This window comes from Narcine bancroftii, chromosome 7, assembly GCF_036971445.1.
Source record: "Narcine bancroftii isolate sNarBan1 chromosome 7, sNarBan1.hap1, whole genome shotgun sequence".
Lineage (NCBI taxonomy): Eukaryota > Metazoa > Chordata > Chondrichthyes > Torpediniformes > Narcinidae > Narcine > Narcine bancroftii.
In genome coordinates this window covers 197,961,335-197,985,274 of record NC_091475.1, presented here as the reverse complement: position 1 = coordinate 197,985,274, position 23,940 = coordinate 197,961,335, and the positions used below count along the sequence as shown (strand labels likewise).

The following is a 23,940-nucleotide window of genomic DNA, read 5'->3' as shown; positions in this document are numbered from 1 at the left end:
AAGTACAGCTACAACGAGACTTCCTTTTGTTCTCAATTCCCCACCAATGAAGCCAGGCGTGCCTTATTCCTTCTTTACCACTCTATCTACTTGCAGGCCACTTTCTCAATGGTGTGTGTGTATATCTGCAGATCCATATGCACATCAATTCTTTTAAGAGACCTACTATTAACTGTATACATACCCTTTACTTTTGACCTCTCAAAGTACAACCCCTCAAACTTGTCCTGGATTAAACTCCACCTACCATTTCTCTGTTCATAACTGTAACTGATCCATATCCTGTTGTAGTCTTTTGTAGGCCTCTACACTGTCCACGGCTCCACCAATGATTGTATAATCTGCTGACCTACTAATCCACCCACCTATTTTTTCATCTAAGTCATTTATGTATATTACAAACAACAGGTGCCAATACCGATCCTTGAAGAACACCAATTGTCAACCTGAATAATAGCCTTCCACCACTACTCTCTGCCTCCCTTGCGCCTGCCTATTTTGTATCCAAGTCATCAATTCACCATGGATCCCATGCATCTGTACCTTCTGAATAAGCCTACCATGAAGGACTTAACAAATGCTTTACTAACATCCATATGTACAACATTCACTGCCTTTTTTAATCAAATTGTTAAGACACGACCTGCATCTCTACTTTCCTGAGGCTGTGCAGGTGGTGGCCTCTGGTTCTGCACTCTCCCACTTCTGGAAACAACCATGTCCACTCTATCCAGCCCTTTGAACATTCAGCAGATTTCAAAAGGATCCCCTTCACCCCCTTGTCCTTCAAAGCTACATAAAATCAGCCTTTTTGTCCTTTCACTTCACTTTTGAAGACTCATGGACTCTAAATGTTAACTGTTTCTCTTGCCACAGAAAGCTAGCTAACCTGCTGATTTATCGTATCAGGATATATTGTGTTATGATATCGGGATATCATCTTACTTGCCTTTTGAATAGTTTATTTGGCTGTACATATTACTGATTGAAGTGTCTTTATCTCCTTTTCTATCTTGTTATTTCTATACCATATCCATTTGCTTCAAGTGTGGATTCTAACCATGCCACAGTACTTATGAGGTGAATTATTATCTTTACGAAATGAATGAATTATGAAGTGGATTATTTATCACCCTACCATGTTTGGAGCTCGGTAGTTTGAACCTATATTCAGAAGGTGAAACTCATACTGCTAAGATAAGGCAGTTAAGAAGCAGAAATGGTCAGAACCTGGCCTATATTGGATAAAAAGAGAACTGGTCATATTTTAAAAACAGTCCAGTAGCAACAGCAATTCACTCGTAACAGTGTTTTAAACAACAGCAAACAACAAGGTAAAGCTTTTTAAGCATTTAAATAATGTTTAATTCTTACCAAAAAAATGCTGGCCGCTGTCAATCACCGACACCTCCCTACTGAGACTCTGCTTGTGCCGGAGGCCCAATGTCCCCAGTCTGTTCAGCTCCAAAAAAGTTTTGGATAAATTAGGATTTCTGATTTGTTTCAGATGTCCTCATTGTTCTGAAATTTAAAAAAAAAATGTTGGATAAATGAGGATTTTGAAGAATTGGAGTTGTACTTTTTTTCACCTGCACTTAGTGAGAGGGCTTTTCCCCACATAAACCTTCTCTCTTATCTTGAAAAATATTTATTCCTGGTCCCTTCCTTTCACCTTGTATACTTAGTAGTTCTTATCATTCAGAAACTGGATAGGCTGAGACTATTTTTCCTGGAGTAAGGCTGAGGTGCGATTTTTAGAAGTTTATTTGTCATATTGTACAGTGAGAGGGTTCTTCTGCAATCATTCTAATAGGTTATCTTTAACATGTAACTGTGTAAAGAGGACATGTTACAGAGAAAAGAAAGATGAATTAGCACCAAGCTCGGGCAGAACGATAGTATTGCTGTGGGGTTCATTTAGGAGCCTGATGACTGCGAGGAAGAAACTAAGACTGTTGGAATGCACTTTGACTCACTTCTTCCCACTGTGAGAAGAGAGTGTTTCTAAAGTGTGTAATGGATCCTTCAGGTGGTTGGAGTCCATGTAGGGGAGAGATGTTTGTGTTATGTTCTGAGCTGCATTCGCCAATTTCTGTAACTTCCAATCTTGAATATCCTTTTGCAAGTGTACCCATAGAGGTTGTTCAGCAACAGAGGGACATGCTGAACTTTGTTAGTCTCATGGTGGTCTTGATCGTTGCATCAACTTGCTTGTCCCAGATCAGGTCATTAGAGATGGAACTTGAAGTCATCTATTTTTCCATTTTCAGCTCCATTAATGTGGACAGGTGTGTAGACATTGCTCCCCTCCTGAAGTCAATAATCGTCTCCTTCATTTTATTGATGATTAGAGAGAGGTTATTATACTGGCACCATGCCACTACACTTTCAATCTCTTTGCTGTATTCTTTCTTGTCGTTAGTTAATACTCAGCCTTACCATTGGATTGAGTTGGAGCTGTGCAATTGTGGGTGTAGAGGGAGTGCAGTTGGGGACCAAGGATAATTGTAGATGTTTATAATATCATAAGATAGGAGGATGGTGATTATCTTTTACCCCAGGGGAACAGAGTTTTAGTGCAGGCTTAGAGTAAGGAATGGAGTACACAGATTGAAATGTTATGACACCATGAGAAAATAAGAGGGAAATGGGCTTAAAAGGATGATGTATCTTTCTTTCTTCTTTTCTTTGGCTTGGCTTCACGGATGAAGATTTATGGAGGGGTAATGTCCACATCTGCTGCAGGCTCGTTGGTGACTGACAAGTCCGATGCGGGACAGGCAGGCACAGTTGCAGCAGTTGCAAGGGAAAATTGGTGGGTTAGGGTTGGGTGTTGGGTTTTTCCTCCTTTGTCTTTTGTCAGTGAGGTGGGCTCTGCAGTCTTCTTCAAAGGAGGTTGCTGCCCGCCGAACTGTGAGGCGCCAAGCTGCACGGTTGGAGGCGAGATCAGCCCACTGGCGGTGGTCAATGGGGCAGGCACCAAGAGATTTCTTTAAGCAGTCCTTGTACCTCTTCTTTGGTGCACCTCTGTCTCGGTGGCCAGTGGAGAGCTCGCCATAGAACACGATCTTGGGAAGGCAATGGTCCTCCATTCTGGAGACGTGACCCACCCAGCGCAGTTGGGTCTTCAGCAGCATGGATTCGATGCTTGCGGACTTTATCTTTCTTTGTAATCTAGGTGCTGAAACCCATGTAACATTTTCATAAATCTTCTCTGCAATCTCTCTACCTTGTTGATACCTTTCCTATAATTCAGTGACCAGAATTTGATCTCACCAATGCCTTGAGCAGTCTTAACATCACCTCCCAACTCCTGTATTCTATGCATTGATTTATAAAGGCCAGCATACTAAAAGCCGCCTTCACCACCCTATCCACATGCGCTCCTACCTTCAGGGAACAATGCACCATTATTCCTCACTCTCCTTTACTATGTGTAGAAACCCTTTGGATATATTTTCACCCTGCTTGCTATAGCCATCCTGTACCTTCTTTTAGCTTTACTAATTTCTTTCTTAAGATTCTTTTTACATTCAGTGTATTCCCCAAGCATCTCCTTTATTCCTTGTTTCTTATATTTATTGTCGGTCTCCCTCTTTTTTCGAACCAAGTTTCCAATATCCTTTGAAAACCATGGCTCTCCCAAACTTTTGACCCTGCCTTTCAACCTAACAGGAACATAAAGATTTTGTACCCTCAAAATCTCACCTTTAAAAGACTTCCATTTCCCTACTACATTCTGCCCCACAAAACAAATTGTCCCAATCCATTCCTTGTAAATCCTTTTGCACCTCCTCAAATCTAGCTTTTCCCCAATCGAAAACCTCAACCCTAGGCCCTGACCTATCTCTTTCCATAATTACATTGAAGCTAATGGCACTTTGATCACTGGAAGCACCTGAAGTGCTTTCCAACACATGCCTCCATCACCTGACCTATCTCATTCCCCACAGTAGATCCAACACTGCCCCTTCTCTAGTTGATTCCTGTATGTATTGCTGTTGAAAAAAACTATCCTCTCCACATTTTACAAACTCCATTCCATCCAGCCCTTTTACTGAATGGTTTCCCAAATCTATATGTGGAAAATTTAAAAACTCCCACAATCACAACCCTGTGCTTATTACAAATATCTGCTATCTCTCTACAAATTTGCTCCTCCAGTTCTTGTTCCCCATTAGCTGGTCAATAATACACCACTTTAAGTATTACTGCTCTTTCCCATTCCTCAATTCCACCCAAATAGCCTCCCTGGACTAACCCTCTAATCCTGCCTAAGCACTGCTGTAATATTTTCTCTGACAAACAGTGCTACACCACCCCCTCTTGTCCCTCCGATCATATCACACCTAAAGCAACAAAATCCAGCTGCCAATCTCATCCCTCCTGCAACAATGTTTCACTAATCGCTACCACATCATACTCTCAAGTGTCAATCCATACCCTCAGTTCATCCACCTTCCTTACAATGCTCCTAGCATTAAAATATATGCATTTCAGAGATTTCTCACTTACTCTCTCTTTTCCCCTATCTTTACAAACAACTTTGTTCTTTTTCTATCATCTCCCCTCCATCTTCATACAGAGCATCTTCCTTCTCTATCACCTGCCTTTCCACACTCAAACACTATCTACAAGCTTTCTCTGTTTGCAATCTAACCTCCTCCTTGCTGTTCTCTTCCATTTGGTTCCCCCCCCCCCGCACCCCCAACCATTCTAGTTTAAACTCTCCTGAGTAGCCTTAGCAATGTCCCCGCTAGAATCCTGGTCCCACGGGATTCAAGTGCAACCCATCCTTTCTGTACAGGTCACACCTCCCCCAAAAAATGGTCCCAGTGATTCAGAAACTTGAATCCATTGCCCCTTACTCCACCCTTCAGCTACGCATTTATCCTCCACCTTATTCTATTCCTGCTCTCACTGTCGTGTGGTACAGGCAGTAATCCTGAGATTACTCCCTTTGCGGTCCTTCTTTTCTACTCCCTTTGCGGTCCTTCTTTTCAACTCCCTACCTAACTCCCTGTATTCACTTTTCAGGACCTCTTCTCTATTCTGCCCTATGTCATTGGTAATTACATGTACCATGACCTCTGGTTCATCTCCCTCCCATTTTAGGGTATGTTTTGTGGGGGAAAACAAGGTTCTTGAACGATCAGGTGCTGGTCTTCAGGCCTCTACCCGAAGGTAGAAGAGGTTGTGACCAGGGTGATAGGGGTCTTTTGTGATGTTGGCTGCCTTCCTGAGGCATTCATTAGATGCATTCAGTGAATGGGAGGTCAGAGCCTGGGATGGAACTGGCTATGTTCATTATTTTCTGGCAGTTTCTGCATTCCAGGGCAGTTGAATTCCCAAATCAGGCTGTGATGCAACCTCTTAGTATACTTGCCACAGAGTTGATAGAGGTTTTGACATCATCCTCATAATCCTCGAACTCCTCAGAAAGAAGTGGCATTGATGTGTCTTCTTTACGGTTACCTCGATGTGCTGGCAAAATATGAACTTCCAGGAACTTGCACGTTCTAACCCTCTCTACCTCCTTCCCATTAAATCAGCCAGGTGTGTGGTCCTTCTGTCTTTCCTTCCTGAAATCAACAATAATCTCTTAAGTCTTGGTGATATTGAGAGAAAGGTGTTTGTTCTGGTACCACCCAGCCTGACTCTGTATCTCCCTTCTGTATTATGATTCATCATTTCATGTAATTTGGCAGACAGCTGTAGTGTTTCCTTGGTACTGCACCTAAATGTCAGTTGAGATTAGGAACAGAAGTCTTTGAAGCCTGCTTGAACCCATGAATATTTGACTTGTTGAAATGATCTCTTCTAATTTCTGATGAGAGTGCATGGGAAATCAGCTTTATTTCATTTCCTTGGCAACAATTCTGGATTCCTCTTCAGAGGTTGCTAATTGATACTAAAGAAACTTGTGCTGGGACTTTCACTTGTTGCAGTAACAATAAAATTCACAAGAGTTCTTCGACTCTTAAGATGCATGAATTTGTTAGTTTATTTGGTTTCCTTAAACTCTGCATATCATAAAAAAAATCTAATCTCTTATTCATTAGTGAACTTTGTTAAAACGCATGCTTGCATTATTGAAGGAAATTAATTGAATGCAAAACTTTTGGGATATCTTTGGAAGGTGAACGAGAAATCCACTTTTAGAACCACTTCTATGAAAAATCATTTAGGTGATTGTATTTTATCCTGGTCATAATTACTGGGAGAGCTCCAAATATCTATTTTCATTTGTGCATTTATAGGCTTTGAACTTGGCATACAGCACCATCTACAGCAACTACAAAAATTTTGTGGGTCCTCCTCATTTTAGAGCAATTTGCAAGCTCCTTGGCTATCAAGGAATTGCTGTGGTAATGGAAGAACTATTGAAAGTTGTTAAGAGTCTTGTAAGTATATTTTGTACATTTGAAATATACCGTGTGTCTTTCAACAGCTGTCTAACTTTTTAATTTTTAAAAAATTGATAGCAAGTATTCTGTATTAGCTTGCATCTTTAAAAGACTTCGCAAAATAGTGTACAAATGTAAAGTATGTGAATAAACTTTTGTTTTCTTGAGGGCATTTCTTTCCTTTCTGCCTTTCCGGATTTAAGGGATTCATTACAGGATACTCTTAATGTTACAACAAAATATAATCTAGCATAATTGCTCAATTAATTTCTTGACTTATTGAAAGTAAATTATTAAATTAAAAGGGCCTGCTTGAATCTGAACCATTAAAGGGGGGAGAAGTGGTTGAATAATAATAATCAAACCAGAATGTCGGATTTAATTACAAAATACTCAATATCGACGTAATTCAATATTTTGAATCAGTAATCATTTTGATGGAGATAAAATTGCAAAAAAAAACATATAAAATAGTTGTTCCCACTTTTTTGAAAAATTCATGGTAGTGTGTACTTCCAGAAATTGTTTTGCCTGAACAATTATTTGTGTTTTGAGTTTAAAAATAACTATCAGTGTGGATTTAGAGAAAGAAAGTGCTGTTTTGAGATCCTGGAATATTAATACATTGGAAACAGCTGAGTAAAAACCATCAATTTGATTATTGCATTGTTATTGATTATTGTAATTTTTTAAGGGTATAATTTATAAAAGTAAATGTGGCGTTTACCACACAATGTTTCTTTGCCATTGCCTTTTTCTTGATAACCTGTGTCACAACATCGGGTTGAATCAGCAAGGTTCAGAAAGAACTGAGTGGCAAAGAAAGGATTTTTGCATCTGAAAATCTGCACCAGGGCTCATGATTTCCATGCACAGAATTAAGAAATGGAATGTATAGGCAATAAAAAAGACCGAGTCTTGAGGTTTTATGGGGAATGATCAGGGCCTATTGAAAGATGCATGTTTGTATACATAAGATGTCCTGGTGCTGGTAATCAGTGTCTTCTGTATATGCTTGATCTCAGCTGCAAGGAACCATTTTGCAGTATGTGAAGACTTTAATGGAAGTGATGCCTAAAATCTGCCGCTTACCCAGACATGAATATGGTTCACCAGGTTAGTAAGACTAATATATTGCATAGGTTCACAGAAGCATTTTCCATTACTGAAGCTAAAATTGTTATGGGAGATTAGTGAAACTTGTTCCTTATTGGATAAAATTGTTGGACCAATTAACACTTCATGTATTTCACTCATCCTGAAGTCGCTGATTCTTATGTGCCATAAACAGTACATGAATGGGCCATTTGGTTAAATGTCCATTCATGCTTCATTAAAGCTTCCTCCCTTCCCTTGTATAACTCTCAGCCTACTCTTTGATTTTCTTCTGTTAACTTTTTATCCTTAATTGACCATGTTAAACAATCATTTACTCCTTTGTCATTATATTTGATGGGTTGAATTAACCCAGTTAAAATGATTATTTTACCTAAATTCTTGTACCTATTTCATGTGGTTACAGCCTTCATCCCTAATTCTTTTTGTAAAATATATTATTGATTCTAGAAGTTCTTCATATATATGGCAGAATAAGAACTTTTGGTTAAGTAAGAAATAGTTAGAGAAATTAAAAAGATGGTGGTATGGCATTGCCTAATTTTAGATACTATTATTGGGCAATTAATATTTGGAATATAATTTTCTGGACACAAGATTTGGATGAAATTCAATATCCACGATGGGTGAGTCTTGAGTGCGTGTTTGTGCAGGGGTTCTTATTGGCTTCTATTTTAGCGGCTTTGTTCCACTTTGCACTTTACAAAATTGAATAAACAGATGACGAATTGAAGGATTAAACATTCAATCCGAATATGGTTTCAATTTTGTAAATGTTTTGGATTGAACAAATTTATCTTGTCCACTTAATTTTTTCTTACAACCACCTAGAATTGATCAAGCTTTTCTTTCACGGAACGCAAAGGAATAGTATGTTTTCCCGATTTATTTACGGACAACTGTCTCATGTCTTCTGAGCATTGTCTAATAAATATAATTTGCTTAGATCCACTGAACAAGCCTTCCTATTGGTAGTGCAATATCAATTAACCATCTGTCAATCCAACTATTTCTCAATCATATGCCTATGTCTAACAATAGCATTCAATCTATTCCTTGTTTGCTTTTCCTTGGCTAAGTAAATATCCACTCCCTGATTTAGGACCACATTTTCTGTGACAGAATCTTATCCTGGTTATCATGTTATAGTTCAGCAAGAAATGCCAGTGTCATGACCAACAACAAACTGATGTTACTGAAATAGATTGTTATAATACATCCGTAACTGTCTTTATTGTTGCATTTTTGCTTGATCATTGAAAGGCCCATTCAACCTTAATCACCTTCCCTCTTCAGGTACTTTGCTTCTCTGTGAATGAGAAGATTACATCATAGAGTTTAATTTTTTTGCTTTTTGAGTCCCACGCTTGCATAATATTTTTTTTAGAACCTATATAAGAATTAGGAGCAGAAATAGGTCATTCCGCCCATCGAGTCTGCCCCACCATTTAATCATGAGCTGATCCATTTTCTCACTCAGATCTACTGCCCAGCCTTCTCCCCATAATATTTGATACCCTGGCTAATCAAGAGACCATCAATCTCTGCCTTAAATGCACCCAGTGATTTGGCTTCCACAATTGCCTGTGCCAACAAATTCCACAGATTTACCACTCTGGTTAAAGAAATTTCTCCACATCTCTGTGCTAAATAGACACCCTTCAATCCTAAAGTTGTGCCCTCTTGTCCTAGACTCTCCCACCATGGGAAACAAGCTTTCTACATCTACTCTGTCCACGTCTTTCAACGTTCGAAATGTTCCAATGAAATCTCCCTCTCGTACTCTGAAGTGGCAATGAGTACAGGTCAAGAGTTGTCAAATGCTCCTCATCTAATAACCCTTTCATTCCTGGAATCCTGTTCCAGTTCTGCAACATTTTGCCAAACGGCGGATGCAATAATTTTATGATTAGATGACAATAAGTTGAAAATTCTGCTCAACAATGATGTTGAGCATAGTTTTAATTCATGATAGTCACTTTGTTCAAGCCAGAGTTGTTGGTAGTGGCTGAATGCAATGTTGACTATAATGTAAATGTAAGAGACATGATTAGTAAGTTAGCAGATAAGATGAAAATTAGTAGTGTTGACAATGAGGGGCCTAAATTTGATCAGCTGGTAAGAGGGACATTGCAATGCTCGCTGAAACTTAATTCTGATATGGTTAGGACATACACCACGTGTAGTCGGGACCTAGAATGTACTGGGGAATAAATGGTCTACATCCAAAGATCCCTGAAGGTAGTAGCACAAGTAAACCAGGGGATGATGAAGGAATATAGAATGCTTACCTTCATTAGCCAAGGCATAGAATGCAAGAGCAATGTGCCTCGGTTCAACTTTAAAAACGCATTGGTTTTCCCACACCTGGAAGCTGTGTGCCAATCTTGTAGCTTCACTATGGGAAGGATGAGAGCAGAAGGGATTCACCAGGATGTTGCCCAGAAAGGAAGATCTTAGTTATGGGGGAGACTATTGCTGGTTTTTTTTTCCCTTGGAGCAGAGGAGATGGGGAGGGAGGTGATGATAGAATATATAAAATTATAAAAGCCAGAGATGAAAAAAAAGCTTTGCCCCATGGTAGAACTGTCTAAACTAGGGGGCATAGTTTAATGTGAGGATTACAAGGTTTAGAGGGGATCAGGGGAAGATTCCCCCCCCCCCCCACCCGACACAGAGAATGGTTGTAATCTGGAACACATAACCTGAGGTGATGGTGGAGACAAATATTTTTACAATGCTTAAGAAATATCTGGGCAAGCACTCGAATCAAAAGGGAAGAGCAGGCTGTGAAACAAATGTTGGATAAATGGGGTGAGTGTGGATGGGTGTTTGATGATCAGCATGGACGTATGTCTGTTTTAACTATTTTATTTCTAAACAGGAATTCTGGAATTCTTTCACCACCAGCTGAAAGATATTGTGGAATATGCAGAACTGAAGACTGTTTGTTTCCAAAATTTACGAGAAGTTGGAAATGCTGTTCTCTTCTGTCTCCTTATTGAGCAGAGTCTGGTAGGTAGAGTTGCTAACTTCTGGGGGGGGCCAGGAATGGTGCATGTGCTCAGAATTCAACCCAGCAACTACATTTTACAATTAGGTTTATAATGCTTTGGTAAGTAGTGTGAAGCCAATCTAAATATATATGATACAGGCATATGAAGTTAAACTGACTCATGTTTCCAAAAATCCCTGAGTCTTTTTCCACTTATCTATACTATGGGGTAATTTTTAAGAGCCATTAAATCTACCTACATATGTTTTGAATGTGGGAGGAAACCCGATGGACAATGTCCAAGCTAGACTAAACTCAAGATAGAACTTAGCTCTCTGAAGCTGTGAGACAATAATACTAAATAACATGTCACTCTGCCACCCTTCCTGTGTGGTTAATTCCTCCAAGATTCAAGTCCATTAGAGCTTCTGATTGCAGACTTTATTTTCAAATTAAAAAGTAAAACTTGATGTATATGTGCATTCTTAATGTAAAGACAATGAATAGATTTATTTTGAATATAGAGCAGACAAGAAATTGGTGGAGGAATTCAGCAAGTCTGACACTATCCATGGGTAGAAATGGTCAGTCAAGACTAATTTGGGAATGAACCCTTTATTATAACTCTATTACATTGACATTTTCTACCCATAAATGCTGTCTGTCATGTGTTCATCCAGCAATTTTTTGCTCAAGTTCCCAGCTTTTGTGTTTCTCATTTTGAATGAGAACATAGTGAGACATAGTATTGAATGAAGTATCAAAACTAAGTCTGTAAGTGGTGGAGTGTTGTAAGCATTAACTTTTTGCATCTCTTCAACTTTCTACCATTCAAGTGAAAAGTAATTTCTTTAATATTAAACATAGAAGGGACTAAAATCCCTGCCATGCCAATCTGTCAATTTACCCACAAGACATCACTGATTAGCAATTCACAGCAAATGATCTCTAATGCTTACTGCATCAATGAGTTATCTACTTTTCCTTCTTGGGGGGGGGAAAATTTCTGTTTTTCTTGCTTCTTTTGTCCTTCTGCAGTTATGCACATATGAGATATGTTTTCCTGATTTCTGTCAGGAACAGATTGTTGATGTGCAAGTTAGTGTGATGGATCAGTTGTGTTGTACAGCTTTTGTTGGAACTACAGCCTTTCGATAACAGAATAAATGTTGAAATGGACTTCTCCAAACAGCTTTTCCAGGGTTTTTTACCTCACTGAATTGAGCTGATTTTATCTGATGTTATTTCCTCATTGCTCAGTTTCCAATCAGGAGTCCTGTTTGATAATGGTTTTTAATTTGTTAGCGTGCACTCATACTTCAAGTGCATGCTTAAACAGGGATTTGAACTAAAGCTTTTCAGAATAAGGCAAATTAATTTCAAATGCTTCTCGAAAGGCCGTCACTTGTGCTACATCATTGAACTCGTTGCATGTCCAGCTTTTTCACAACTATCCAGTAAGTTTACTCCATGGTCTTCCCTGCTCCCTTGCAAATTTCTCCTTTTTGAATCCACTATATTTCTAACTTCCAATTGAAGCTTTTTATTGAATCATCCATGTACTTTTTACTCCAATTACTCTTAACACTTGCCCTAAAAGAAAACATTAGTCAACAATCCAAGGAAGGGAAATATTGCCTTCTAACAATCCATCACACAAATCTGTTACTGAATAAAGAAACATAACTATTCAATAATTAAAATATTTCGTTGGCAATTTCTAAAAATAAGCCAATAACTAATTTGCCTTAGAGTTACCTGCAGCCGTCTTAATTTGGGTCGTCTGCATTGTCTCTCCAGTCTTTAGAAGAAGTCTGTGACCTGCTGCATGCAGCACCTTTCCAGAATATTTTGCCAAGAATTCACATCAAAGGTAATTGCCGAGATTATTTTCTCTCCAGTGAGATCATTCTGATTACAGGTAATAGGAAATGCAAGATGTATTCAGTGGAGTAATTTAGTGACCAATTTAATATTGAAATTAATCTTCCATGTTGCCTTTTGGTGAACGTATATGGTTCAACCAGTCTTCAGAATGCAGTTACATTTTTTAATGTACTTTAATATTTTGATTGAAAATTAACTGAAGTTCTTAAATGAATTTTTGAGTGGAGTTTTATTTCCGGTTCAAGTCCCAAAGATTTTATATTGAATAAAATCTGTTGTGTAGAAATAGATGCAAAAATATCAGCGACTGAAAAACGTAGGTCGAATGAGTAGTCAGAACATGAAACTTTGTATTTAACCTGGGCTTAATCAAAACAAATTGTTTGATCAAAGAACATCTCATGGTGGGGAATATTAGCTGGGGTTAAGGCACCATTATTATTAAGTTCTTGGACCAGCAATGTTGGAATATTTATCTGTACTATTGATTTCTACTTTGGCAGCCAAGGAAATATTCATGTTTTTAAATCTGGAAGCCTCAACACCAATTCTACTTTTCACAAATTATCCACGGACATTTATTATAAACACGTTTATTTATTATAAACCCACTGACTTTCACAACTATCTCCCCTACACCTCTTTCATCACTGTCTCTTCTGAGGATGCTCTTCCTTTCTCCCAATTCCTATGCCTCCGCCACATCTGTTCCTGGGATGAGGTCTTCCTCTCCATTGCAAATGAACGAGACCTTACTTGCATTTTCCGCACTTCTTGCTTTGTGGGCAATAGTGCAACTACCGGTTGTGATTTAAAAGTTCATCTGATTCGCCAAACATTTCATTCTTGGGGTAGTTCAAGGGCACGTTGGAATAAGTAATAAATGCTGACCAGTTATATAACATATTGTGTTAAAACTTGATTTTTAAAATTTATTTGAAAATTTGATTAATTTTCAATGCAATAGAGGGTGAGAGGCTTGACACAAAAATGAAGAGACTGGAAGCTAAGTATGCTGCACTTCATCTTGTCCCTTTGATAGAACGCCTTGGAACACCTCAGGTAATTATTTTTTTTGCTAGAACTCCACTGTAGGCTACCTGTTTGCAAAGTTGTAAGAAAATTTCTAGGATACTTCAATAATGTAATATGGAGTAAATTAAGCTATCAGTTACATAATTACTAAATCGTGTGTTGGTTTGTCAGCTGACCACATATTACATCTGCTTTTCTACTCTCAATATGAATCTGTAAAATAAAAGCTGTCCACAAGAAGAATTTATCTTATCCAGTTGATACTCAGTGTGATAACCCATTAATGTTTAAGAATAGTTTTATTTTCGGGTGTTATTTTGAATGAATTGATCCCTTCATTTAAATGGGATGTGTACTTGGGATGAAATCAAATGCTTTGAGTTATAAACATGGATGCACCTAACAAATTTTAGTTCACCTATTGGATCTGCTCTTATTTAATTAAATATTTCAAATCAAAATGGTAACTTAATTTGAGGTTATTTATTCATATTTCTTTAAGGTACTTTACTATCTGCTACATCACTCGACGTAAATTCAGTGGAGCAAGAACAAGGTTTTAACCTCTGGTTAACCGTGTAAATCATTGAGAAGTCAATTGTGACCTGAAGCCTCAACACCAATTCTACTTTTTACAAATTATCCACGGACATTTATTATAAACCCACTGACTTTCACAACTATCTCCCCTACACCTCTTTCGTCACTGTCTCTTCTGAGGATGCTCTTCCTTTCTCCCAATTCCTCTGACTCCGCCACATCCGTTCCTGAGATGAGGTCTTCCTCTGCAGGACTGCTGACATATCCTGTTCAAGAATTGTATTTTTCTCCATTGCAATTGAACGAGACCTTACTTGCATTTTCCGCACTTCTTGCTTTGTGGGGCATAACTACTTTTTAACACGGTGCCTGTAAAGCATCACCTGTGTAAAACAGCACTATTTTGGGCTTATGAAAGATGCAAAACATCGTGGAAATTATATTTGTTGATCAAGGTAGTAGAAATGCAAATGAGTGATTAGAGTGATGTTGGTTGAAGGGTTAGAATTAAATGGGACAAGTGTCCTTCAAATAGTGTCTTGGGATCTTTTACTTCTTTTCAAAGGTAAATAAAACTTTAATCCCATCAGAGATGGGATCTCAAATAGTGCTGCATTGAAGTGTCACTTGGATTTTGATTCAAGGAGACATTATGAGCTCTTGGATTTCAAGGTTTAACTGCTATCCTCTAAACCAGCTATTCTCCACAGGGGGGGCATGGACTGAAATTATGATTTTTTTTTACATAGTCTGTAGTAGAGAAGTATTGAAGAAACCAACTAAACTCTACTGTTTTACAGAGAAGGGGGTCAAAAACTTTGGGCAGAGTCTTAATGGGGCGATGGCATAAAAGAGGTTGAGAATGGCTGCACTAGTCCACAGCTGACCAAAAGATACCAAGGGTGAATGTTGACTGAAGTTAATAATCTTGTCAAATGCTGAATAGTTCATCTCCGATTTATCTTGGGACCATCTTGCATCTCTTCTCCTCACTGATTAATGGGCGGTTTGGAGGGTACAGTGTCTCAAATTCCTGTCTCATTTAGCAATACCAAGGAAGTTTAATATCAATGCACTTGTCTAGTCAAACAAGGGTTAGTTTGAACACAGCTTTGTGACATTTATCAAGTCTAAATTGGTCGCAGACTGACAAAAAAAATTCTGGAAGTATTCAGCATCTGTGGGACAAAGAAGAGTTAACATTTCAAGTCAACAGTTGACCTTTCAGCAGGTCATTAATTCTATTTCTGACCCAGAGTTTGAATATTTTCCATTTTTTTTGTGTTTTCATTACCGGTATCAGCAGCTTTTATTTCTCAATTACAAAAAAGCCTTCCCAGTGGATGATTTCTAACTGATTCAGAATATCACAATAATACTTTGAGCTTATAGACTTGAAATAGACCTACATTAGTCTGCGATGGCCAATTTTTAATCACAGAGCTTTTGTGACAGTGCCTTTTTAAGACAACGTCTGCTCTCATCTAAATAATGTCATGGACAATCTGGTTGGGATACTTGGAGCATTGCATATTTTGTTCGATAAAACACCTGTTTATTCAATCAGATGAACTACGATATCTTTCACAACGCTATTATTGCTTGAAATAAAGTAGAAAATGCTAGAAATACTCAGCAGGTCAGGCAGCACTTGTGGAGTTTGAAATAGTTAACATATGAAGTTGATGACTTGAGTGTTTTAGATGAAAGATAATTGAAATTAAACATTAATCCTATTTTTTGCTTCCCCTTTTACCTGAACAATTTCAAAGTTTACTTTGCCGGGACTGCTCGGTCCTCCACCCACTTTCCCTGAGATTAATTGGTATTTTATACACAGAAGATCATGCAGGAGCATTATAGGATGTAAAATATTTGTACATTGCTTAGTGGTGAACACCAACAGTAAGATAGCCCTTCTGTGTTCCATTCGAATCATTCAAGATGTAAAATTAACCTGATCAATTTCTGATTAAGCAAGGTCACTTCCTGAACCGCTTATCTCTTCATAACTTAAATAATTTCATAAAACAGCAAGTTGCAATTGCGAGGGAAGGAGATCTGCTGACAAAGGAACGGCTCTGTTGTGGACTGTCCATGTTTGAAGTGATTCTAACAAGAATCCAGCAATTCCTGGATGATTCCATTTGGCGAGGACCTCTTCCAAGTAATGGAGTTATGCATGTGGATGAATGTGTGGAATTCCACAGACTCTGGAGTGCCATGCAGTTTGTATACTGTATTCCAGTCGGGGCACATGAATTCACTGTAGAGTAAGTGCTCATTTCTCCATTCTTCATAATGTTGCATAAATTTTGACTCGCTGAGTGATGCTTTTCTAATCATGATTCGTGTTAACTGTAAATCTGCAGTGCACTAGAACGATAACAAGGTTTTAAGAAAAGAGCAGAATATACATTTAAGAGGAGATTGTGGTGCTAAGGATTGTTTTTATCTGGTGGGAAATGGACTCAGAATTTTGTGGAGTTTTCGTCCCTTCAGTTTTGAGATATACTGTGTTCTTTTTTCTGGAGTGTCTATACTATTGACTTCAAAATGGTGAATGCAAACTGGTGATTTGAAGTGGCTGGGTTGTGCTGAGCTGCATCTTTGTTGATTGTACTATTACTTGCCAGGAGAGGGAGCGAGTCACAACATTAAAAAGCACCTGTATTAAGGAGGAAGAACAAAGAGTGTGGCTCTTGGAGATTTTATTGTCATTTAATGCTGAAATACCATTTAAGTTATCAGACTTTGGCCAACATTAAGGGGCATTTTCTTTAAATTTGGACTCCAAAACCCAGCAGCAATAGAAATTCACCAAGACAAATGGTTACTTAAACAAATGTTACTTTTAATTTTCTTTAAACATAAAAACAGGTTCAAACTTTAACATTACTATTAACTTAACCCCTTTCTAATTCTAAGCATATGTGGATGCAATATAACTATATAACAGCCAGTTTGGCCCTACTAAACATCTTCTCCAATCTAGTCGCACTGACCTGCATTTGGCCCATATCCCTCCACACCTCTCCTGTCCATATACCTATCCAACCTTTCCTTGAATTGATCTTGCTTCTACCACCTCTGCGTGAAGAAATTCCCTCTTATGTTTCCCTTAAACTTTTCCCCTTTTACTCTCAATGGAAAAAAGCCTATCCACATTGACTCTGTCCCCCATATAATTTTGAATACCTCCATCAAATCACCCCTCAGCCTTCTACCCTGTAGGGAATAAAGTCCTAGCTTGCTCAACCTTTTCCCTGTAAATATATTCAGGAATGTTCTTTGATTCACAGTCCAATCTCAATTCTCCAAGTCCACCAGTATCAGGTAATTCTTACACTGTGCACAGAATTCAACATTTATGAATTTTTACCAGGCTCTGGTGCTTAAAGGCAAATGGTTCCCACTCAGGAAGGTTCTTGTTGGTTTCAGAGAGAGATTTGTAGCTTGTTGGACACACACAAACTGATTTCCCACAATCAGTACTTCAGTGTCTTGCCGAAGAAACTTGCCCCCATCATGGGTTATCCAAAGGATAACCTCTTCCAGGTCACCACAGAGTTCCTCTTGTTTCCCTTATTTCAGGAGAAACGCCAGCCAATCATTTCCTCTTGTAAGGATTACAAGGGTTTTTGAACAGGTTGAACTCATAACTCACAACCAGTCTCCAAAAGCCACTCCAGAAGTCAGTTCTCTCTCTCTCTCTCAGAAAACCTGTTTGGTCTTCTCTTTCTCTCTCCTTGCAAAACCACATGACCCCTCTTTTATCAGCAAACTGCAAGCAGTTAGATTTCTGGCACTGGAATCAGTTTCTGCCTGGCCATCTGTTGCTTTCAAAACAATAATCCATTTACTCCACAGCATCAGTCCAATTAACACCTACTTGTGAAGTCTCCATAGACATTCTTTTAAGTTTCTGTGAAGTCATTGTGGACACGAACTCTCCTTTGCATAGCTCTTGTATTTTAAATGAGATGTCTTTTGTGAAGTGTTACTGTCTTTGTTTGTGGTGACCTACACTAACCCCGCCCCCCCCAATCTATCTCTTTTAAAGACATTAATATAAAATATACCTCGTCACACTAGGAATTCAGCTTGTGATTAGTTTGTTATTGTAGTTGGTTTGCTTTATGATAACTGCTCACTCATGAAGTACTGAAAATTCCACGGCTATTTGTCTGGCATTGGCAAAGTCTGAGTTTGAGTTGCATGTGCAATAGATTCAATGACATTTGGGCACATCATTACTAATTAAATCAGGAGCTGGAGAGCATGGGGTTAAAAAAAAAATATATATATATATACTCTAATTATCTGAAATCCTCATTTATCCAAAAATATTATAAAATTTCGGATAAATGAATATAACCAAAACAAATCAGAAATCCTCATTTATCCAAAATTTGTTCAGAACCAAACTGACTGGGGGTGTCAGTGGGGAGGTGTCGGCCAACATTTTTTAATGCTTAAAAAGCCTTCCCCTGTTTAAACACTTGCAAGTGATTTGCTGTTACTACTAGGCTGTTTTTTTAAAAATGACCAGTTCTCCAAATAAAAGTTTATCCAACAGGCCCAGTCTTGACCATTTTGGATAATCGGAATTGTACTGCGTACAGTAACAGCTATGTTTGACTTTTTTTTGAAGGGTTGAATGCAAATGATCAAAATGCTAACATGTCTTGTATTTTTCTGTTGGAATAACTGATGCTGAACCAGTGAAAACTTTTGCCATGAAAGACTTACAAAACTTGTACCATTTCTATTTCTAAAATCATTTTAATTTGGTAAATTGTTTCAAATAAAACATCTCATTTGTTTTGTAGGACAATTTTATTTACATTTGTTAAATATTGAGTTTGCTCAAAACCAATTCCCGTGAAAATTATAAACAAGAGATTTTTGTGTTTGTCAATTTTTGTTATCTCTCGTATAATTTAACTCTTAGTAAGACAGTAATTTGATTTTGGCAGAAGGCATATAGTGGGAATAAATGGGGCCTTTTCTGGCTGCCAGTGACTAGTGATGTTTCATGGAAATCGGTGTTGGGTCTGCTACTTTTCATGTTTATGTAAATGATTTGGATAACCGAGGGTTTCTGTGGCCAAGTTTGCATAAGATACAAAGTGGAGGAATGGGTAGTGTTGAGGGATTTGGATAGGTTGGGAGAATGGGCAAAGTGGCAGATGAACAGTATAGGGAAGTGTATGGTAATGTTATTTGGTAAAGGGAATAAAGTACACTTATTTTTTCTAAATGGGAAGAGAAAGCAGAGGTCCAAAGGGACTTACGAGTCCTAGTTCATGATACCCTAGGTTATCTTTCGGATTAAGGAAAGCAAATGCAACGTTAGAAATTATTTCAAGAGGACTAGAAAATAAAAGCAAGGATTGTAAAGTTAAGGCTTTGGTCAGACCACATTTGGAGTGTTGTGAGCAGTTATGGGCCTCGAATCTAAGGAAGGATGTGCTGGCGTTAGAGAGGTTCCAGAGAAGTTTACAAAAATAATTTCTGAGATGAGCGGGTTAACGTGTGAGGAGTATTTGATGTATCTGGGCCTGCACTCACTGGAGTTCAGATGGAGGAGAGATTTTCATTGAAACCTACTGAATATTGACATGGACATGGAGATGTTTCCACTAGTGGCACAGCCACAGAATAAAAGGATGTCCCTTAAGAACATAGGAAAAAATTTCTTCAGTAGAGAGTGGCGAATCTATGGAATTAGTTGCTACAGATTGCTGTGGAGGCCAATTCATTAGCTATATTTAAAATGGAGGTTGAATAATACGGGTGTCGGAAGGACAATGGAATGATTTGAATGGCAGAGCAGATTCAATGGGCTGAATATGTAATTCCCTTCATTGACACGGTAGTATTATTTTCAGGTATGGGCTCGAAGTGTTTATTTCGTTAAATTGAAGGTTGTAGCACAGTAAGAAAACCACATCTTTGGAAAGTGGGAAGAGACCAGAGCGTCCGGATGAAATCCATGCTATCACAGGGAGAGCTTATAGACAGTTAGAGAATGGAAAATTCGCGCCTAGGCCGCACACTGCAATAGAGCAATTATGCTGACAGCTTTTAACTTCCAGCAGTAACAGGTATCATTGCCAAAGTTTGTACGTGGTTCCAGTAAGGGGGCGGTCCTGAATAACGTGCAGGAACCCCAATTCTTTCAGCGCCGTCCAAATGTGCAGGGCCTCTTGCACCAACCAAAATTGACTAGCTCAGCACAAACCAGAGATCTGTTGCCTTTTGCTGTGTACGTATCAGTTCCTCATTCGATAAGCACTCACCAACAAAAATCTATTGTTAAAACTGGCAAGCTTATCCTGGTGTGACAGTAGCCTTGTCTTTACATCACACAGGCAATGCTTTGGAGATGGACTGCACTGGGCCGGTTGTATGATCATCACGTTGCTGGGACAGCAACGGCGCTTTGATGTCCTTGACTTCTGTTACCACCTGCTCAAAGTTCAAAAGCATGACGGCAAAGATGATGTCCTCAAAAATGTGGTATGCAATTTTGTTGTTTTCTATTGAAAACGTAGCTTTTGGCAAGGCAATATTATCTAGTTCAAAGTGTAGATGATTAATTTGTGAGCTTAACAAGATGGCAGCAGAGGATGCCAAATGTGCTGAGGCCAGTTGACCCAGATTGGCTAAATCTGATCACTGTTGTATCTCAATGATACTTTAGCACAGGCTTTCTTGTCTATTAACTGAATGGAAAATTGTTTCCATGAGCATCCAAAATGTAACTCTTCCTAACAGTGAAGAGGCCAACCCCAACAAGAGTATTAAAGGGTATGACTTCGATGATGGAGTCATTCTCTCCAGTTTATGGTTTCAACCCTGTGTATTTTCATTTCCCCATTCACAGCCTTTGAAGAAGATGGTTGACAGAATTCGCAAATTCCAGATTCTCAACGATGAAATCTTTGCTATCTTGAGCAAGTATCTGAAGTCAGGCGATGGTGAAAATGTCCCTGTGGAGCATGTCCGTTGTTTCCAGCCACCTATTCATCAGTCGCTAGCAAGCTCCTAATAACAAAAAAAAACCGCACGGGCCATTTGAAAGAAAACTTTTATTCTGAGCTCCTGAATAATCAACTGGCTGATTAGAATAATGGGAAATGTTAGAGATGAAATATTTAAACTGCTGTGTGATTATTGTTTCAATGAAGACAGTGGATGATTTGTGTTAGTTGAGGGTTTTACTGAACTTGCCATCAAACACTACCAGTAAGAAATATCTGGACGGGGTTTAGTTGATCGGTCTATGACTTGTTTGTAATGCCATTGTTAGAAGACGAACATTTTTTCAAATCTATATATTTTACTACACTGGCGCACATTAGTTTATTGGTGCTGTACTAAATGATGCCCACCCAGCAATTTTCACTTCTAATCTTATAGTGCTATATACTAAGTTTTCCACTGTTTATAGTTGCAATAAATTTAATATGAATCCTGAGATTTTTTTTGAACTATTTACCAGTTTGTATGGAATAAATAAATATTTCAGCATCTATTTTTACGACTCCTGTTATAATTCAGCAATATCTCGGGTTTCTACTAATTTCATTGGATCTCAGTAGCATCAGGAGGGGAATATGTTTATTCCAGTTCACGACAATTCAATAGCCCTTTTTTTGGGAAATAAACAGGAATATCTGCAGATCCTGGGAAACTGAATGCGAAAATATTGCATGAAGAAAAGGTTCTGACCCCTTATCATAAAATAGACTTGTCAGTGGAATGTGGGTCTAAAGGCCCTTGATGCAAATCTGCTCCTTTAATGGGGTATTCAATTTAATATAGGTTAAAGTTTTGCATCCTTTACAGCTACAAATTTTAAAAATCTAACATTTAAGAGACAAAGATGGAAAATGCTGGACTTGCTGAGTTCCTGCAGCAGATTGTTTTGTAACAATCATTTTGAAACGTCCCTGCAGGTTAAGTGTTCTCGTGATTTACCATGTGAATTTTAAATTCTCTAATGCCTTTGGGAAAATAGAAAAGGAATAAAGTTCCTTCGCCCAAGCATTTTTATTTTCCCAACAATTTCAATACACGATCCTTGGGGGAGAGTGTGTTCCAGATTTCAGAAAGCCCACCCTCGGGCGTCTCCTGGTCCCCACTTGCCGGATTTTGGAGCTGTCTGCATAAAGGATTGTGTACCTGTACTTTGAAATGTCACTGGATTTTTCACATTCTACTTGAGCCACCAATACCTTTGCTCAAACATCCAAGAACTAATTTGTTCCCTGCTCTGCTCTATTGGACTAGACTTAAATTCTGGTATTTTCATTATAAATGGCAGGGCACTTGGTTTCTTGGCAAGCAAAATAAAGCCAGTTTTGTAATGCAATGCAAATTACTTAGTACTTAATTCTTAAATAAGGAAATAATTATCTCCAGTTACTCAATGAAAAACTGAGAAACCATGCACTATTTACTGACCAAAGCAAAATAGATACTTTAGTATTAGGCACCCAAGGGCAATTCCAAACAGTGCTGTTTCTGAGTGCTAAAATTAATTTTATTTTAGAAATGGCATCAATTGAAGCAAAAACGTGAACTGCTGAAGGAACTCGGTGAAAAGAAAAAGAATGAGCAAGATTGAAAATGCAGATGGAGAAGTACTGCATAGGTTTTGAGCACCAGGTGGTGCTTTAGAACATCCGTTCTCAACCAATTTTTGGTTATCTTCCCCCCACCTCCCTGTAAAGCAGTAAAGTTTAGTTGGTTTCTTCTGTACTTCTCTCCTACAAACTACATAAAAATTATGATTTTAGGCTGTGGACCCAATTAAGAATTGCTGATTTAAAACTGCATAGTACAGGTCCAAGGTGATGTCACCAATGTAAATCAATTCCTCATGCGAGTGAACCATGATTGGAATCACCTAGGAATGGGATAGAAAACCTGTTATTCCAGCCCAGGTAGTAGTTGAGCAATCATCCACTGCATCAACTTTAATTTTCTTTTTAAATACCAAAGTATATTACACAGGACAATTACTTACAAAAAGTCTTCTGGTGGTGGTACACTGGTAACAGGAGATAAACAAAATCTGTACGTACTGGAGAAACAGGTTATGCAGCAGACATTTCAGGCCTGAGCACCTGAACAAAAATGTGGGGGGCAGGGGTAGTGGGGAGGAGAACAGGTTAAAGTGGTAATAGGTGGACACATGCGATGGGGAAGAGGGCAAAGAAGAATAGCTCTGATGGAAGGAGGGTAGGAAGATCAAAACAATACCGTCTTCCAGATTAACTCACTTACAGGAAGGGAAAGCCAGAGGTATACAATCCAGTGATCACTGGAGGAGCAAATTTAAGTTTCTGGGAGTCATCATCTCGAGGATTTTTCCTGGACCCAACACACTAATGGCATCATGAAGAAAGCACCTCTGCTTCCTCAAGAGTTTAGAGAGGTTTGGTATGACGGCAGAAACCCTGGCAAATTTTTCACAAGTGCGCTGACTGGCTGTATCACAGTCTGGAAAAGGGACACCAATACCCCTTTAAGTGTAAAGGCCTCCAAAAGGTAGCAGACACAGCCCAGGACATCAGAGGAGAAACCCCCTCCACTATTGAGAACATCTACAGGGAATGCTGCCGTCAAAGGGCAGCAGCAATCATCAAGGATCCACACCACCCAGCACACACACTGTTCTCGCTGCTGCCATCAGCAAAGAGGTCTAGGTGTGCCACAAGTCTCACCCCACCAGGTTCAAGAACAGCTGCTACCCCTCCACCATCAGACTCCTCAATCAGGGACTCATTTAAGGACGCTTGTGCACTTTATTTTTTTTCCATTCTCTGTCTTGCAGTTTTGTTTGCATTCATTATCTGTTTATAGTTCTTTATTTACATGGTATACGCTTTTTTTTTGCACGACCAATAAGTGGTAATTCTGCCTCATCCACAACAAATCTGACTT

At 38.7% G+C, this 23,940-nt stretch overlaps 1 protein-coding gene across 3 annotated transcripts in view; it reads left to right on the top strand.

Annotated features, from left to right (window-relative positions):
- Positions 1–21,523, top strand: part of cyfip1 (cytoplasmic FMR1 interacting protein 1) — a 146,284-nt gene extending 124,761 nt beyond the window's left edge. For all 3 annotated transcript variants that reach the window (XM_069891924.1, XM_069891925.1, XM_069891926.1), the window contains 8 exons: positions 6,261–6,404; positions 7,433–7,523; positions 10,408–10,538; positions 12,319–12,391; positions 13,373–13,467; positions 16,015–16,253; positions 20,358–20,505; positions 20,873–21,523. In XM_069891924.1, coding sequence (XP_069748025.1) covers positions 6,261–6,404; positions 7,433–7,523; positions 10,408–10,538; positions 12,319–12,391; positions 13,373–13,467; positions 16,015–16,253; positions 20,358–20,505; positions 20,873–21,037 — 1,086 coding nt within the window. In that variant the 3' untranslated portion in view covers positions 21,038–21,523. The remainder of the gene's footprint in view (positions 1–6,260; positions 6,405–7,432; positions 7,524–10,407; positions 10,539–12,318; positions 12,392–13,372; positions 13,468–16,014; positions 16,254–20,357; positions 20,506–20,872) is intronic.
- Positions 21,524–23,940: the final 2,417 nt, after the last annotated feature.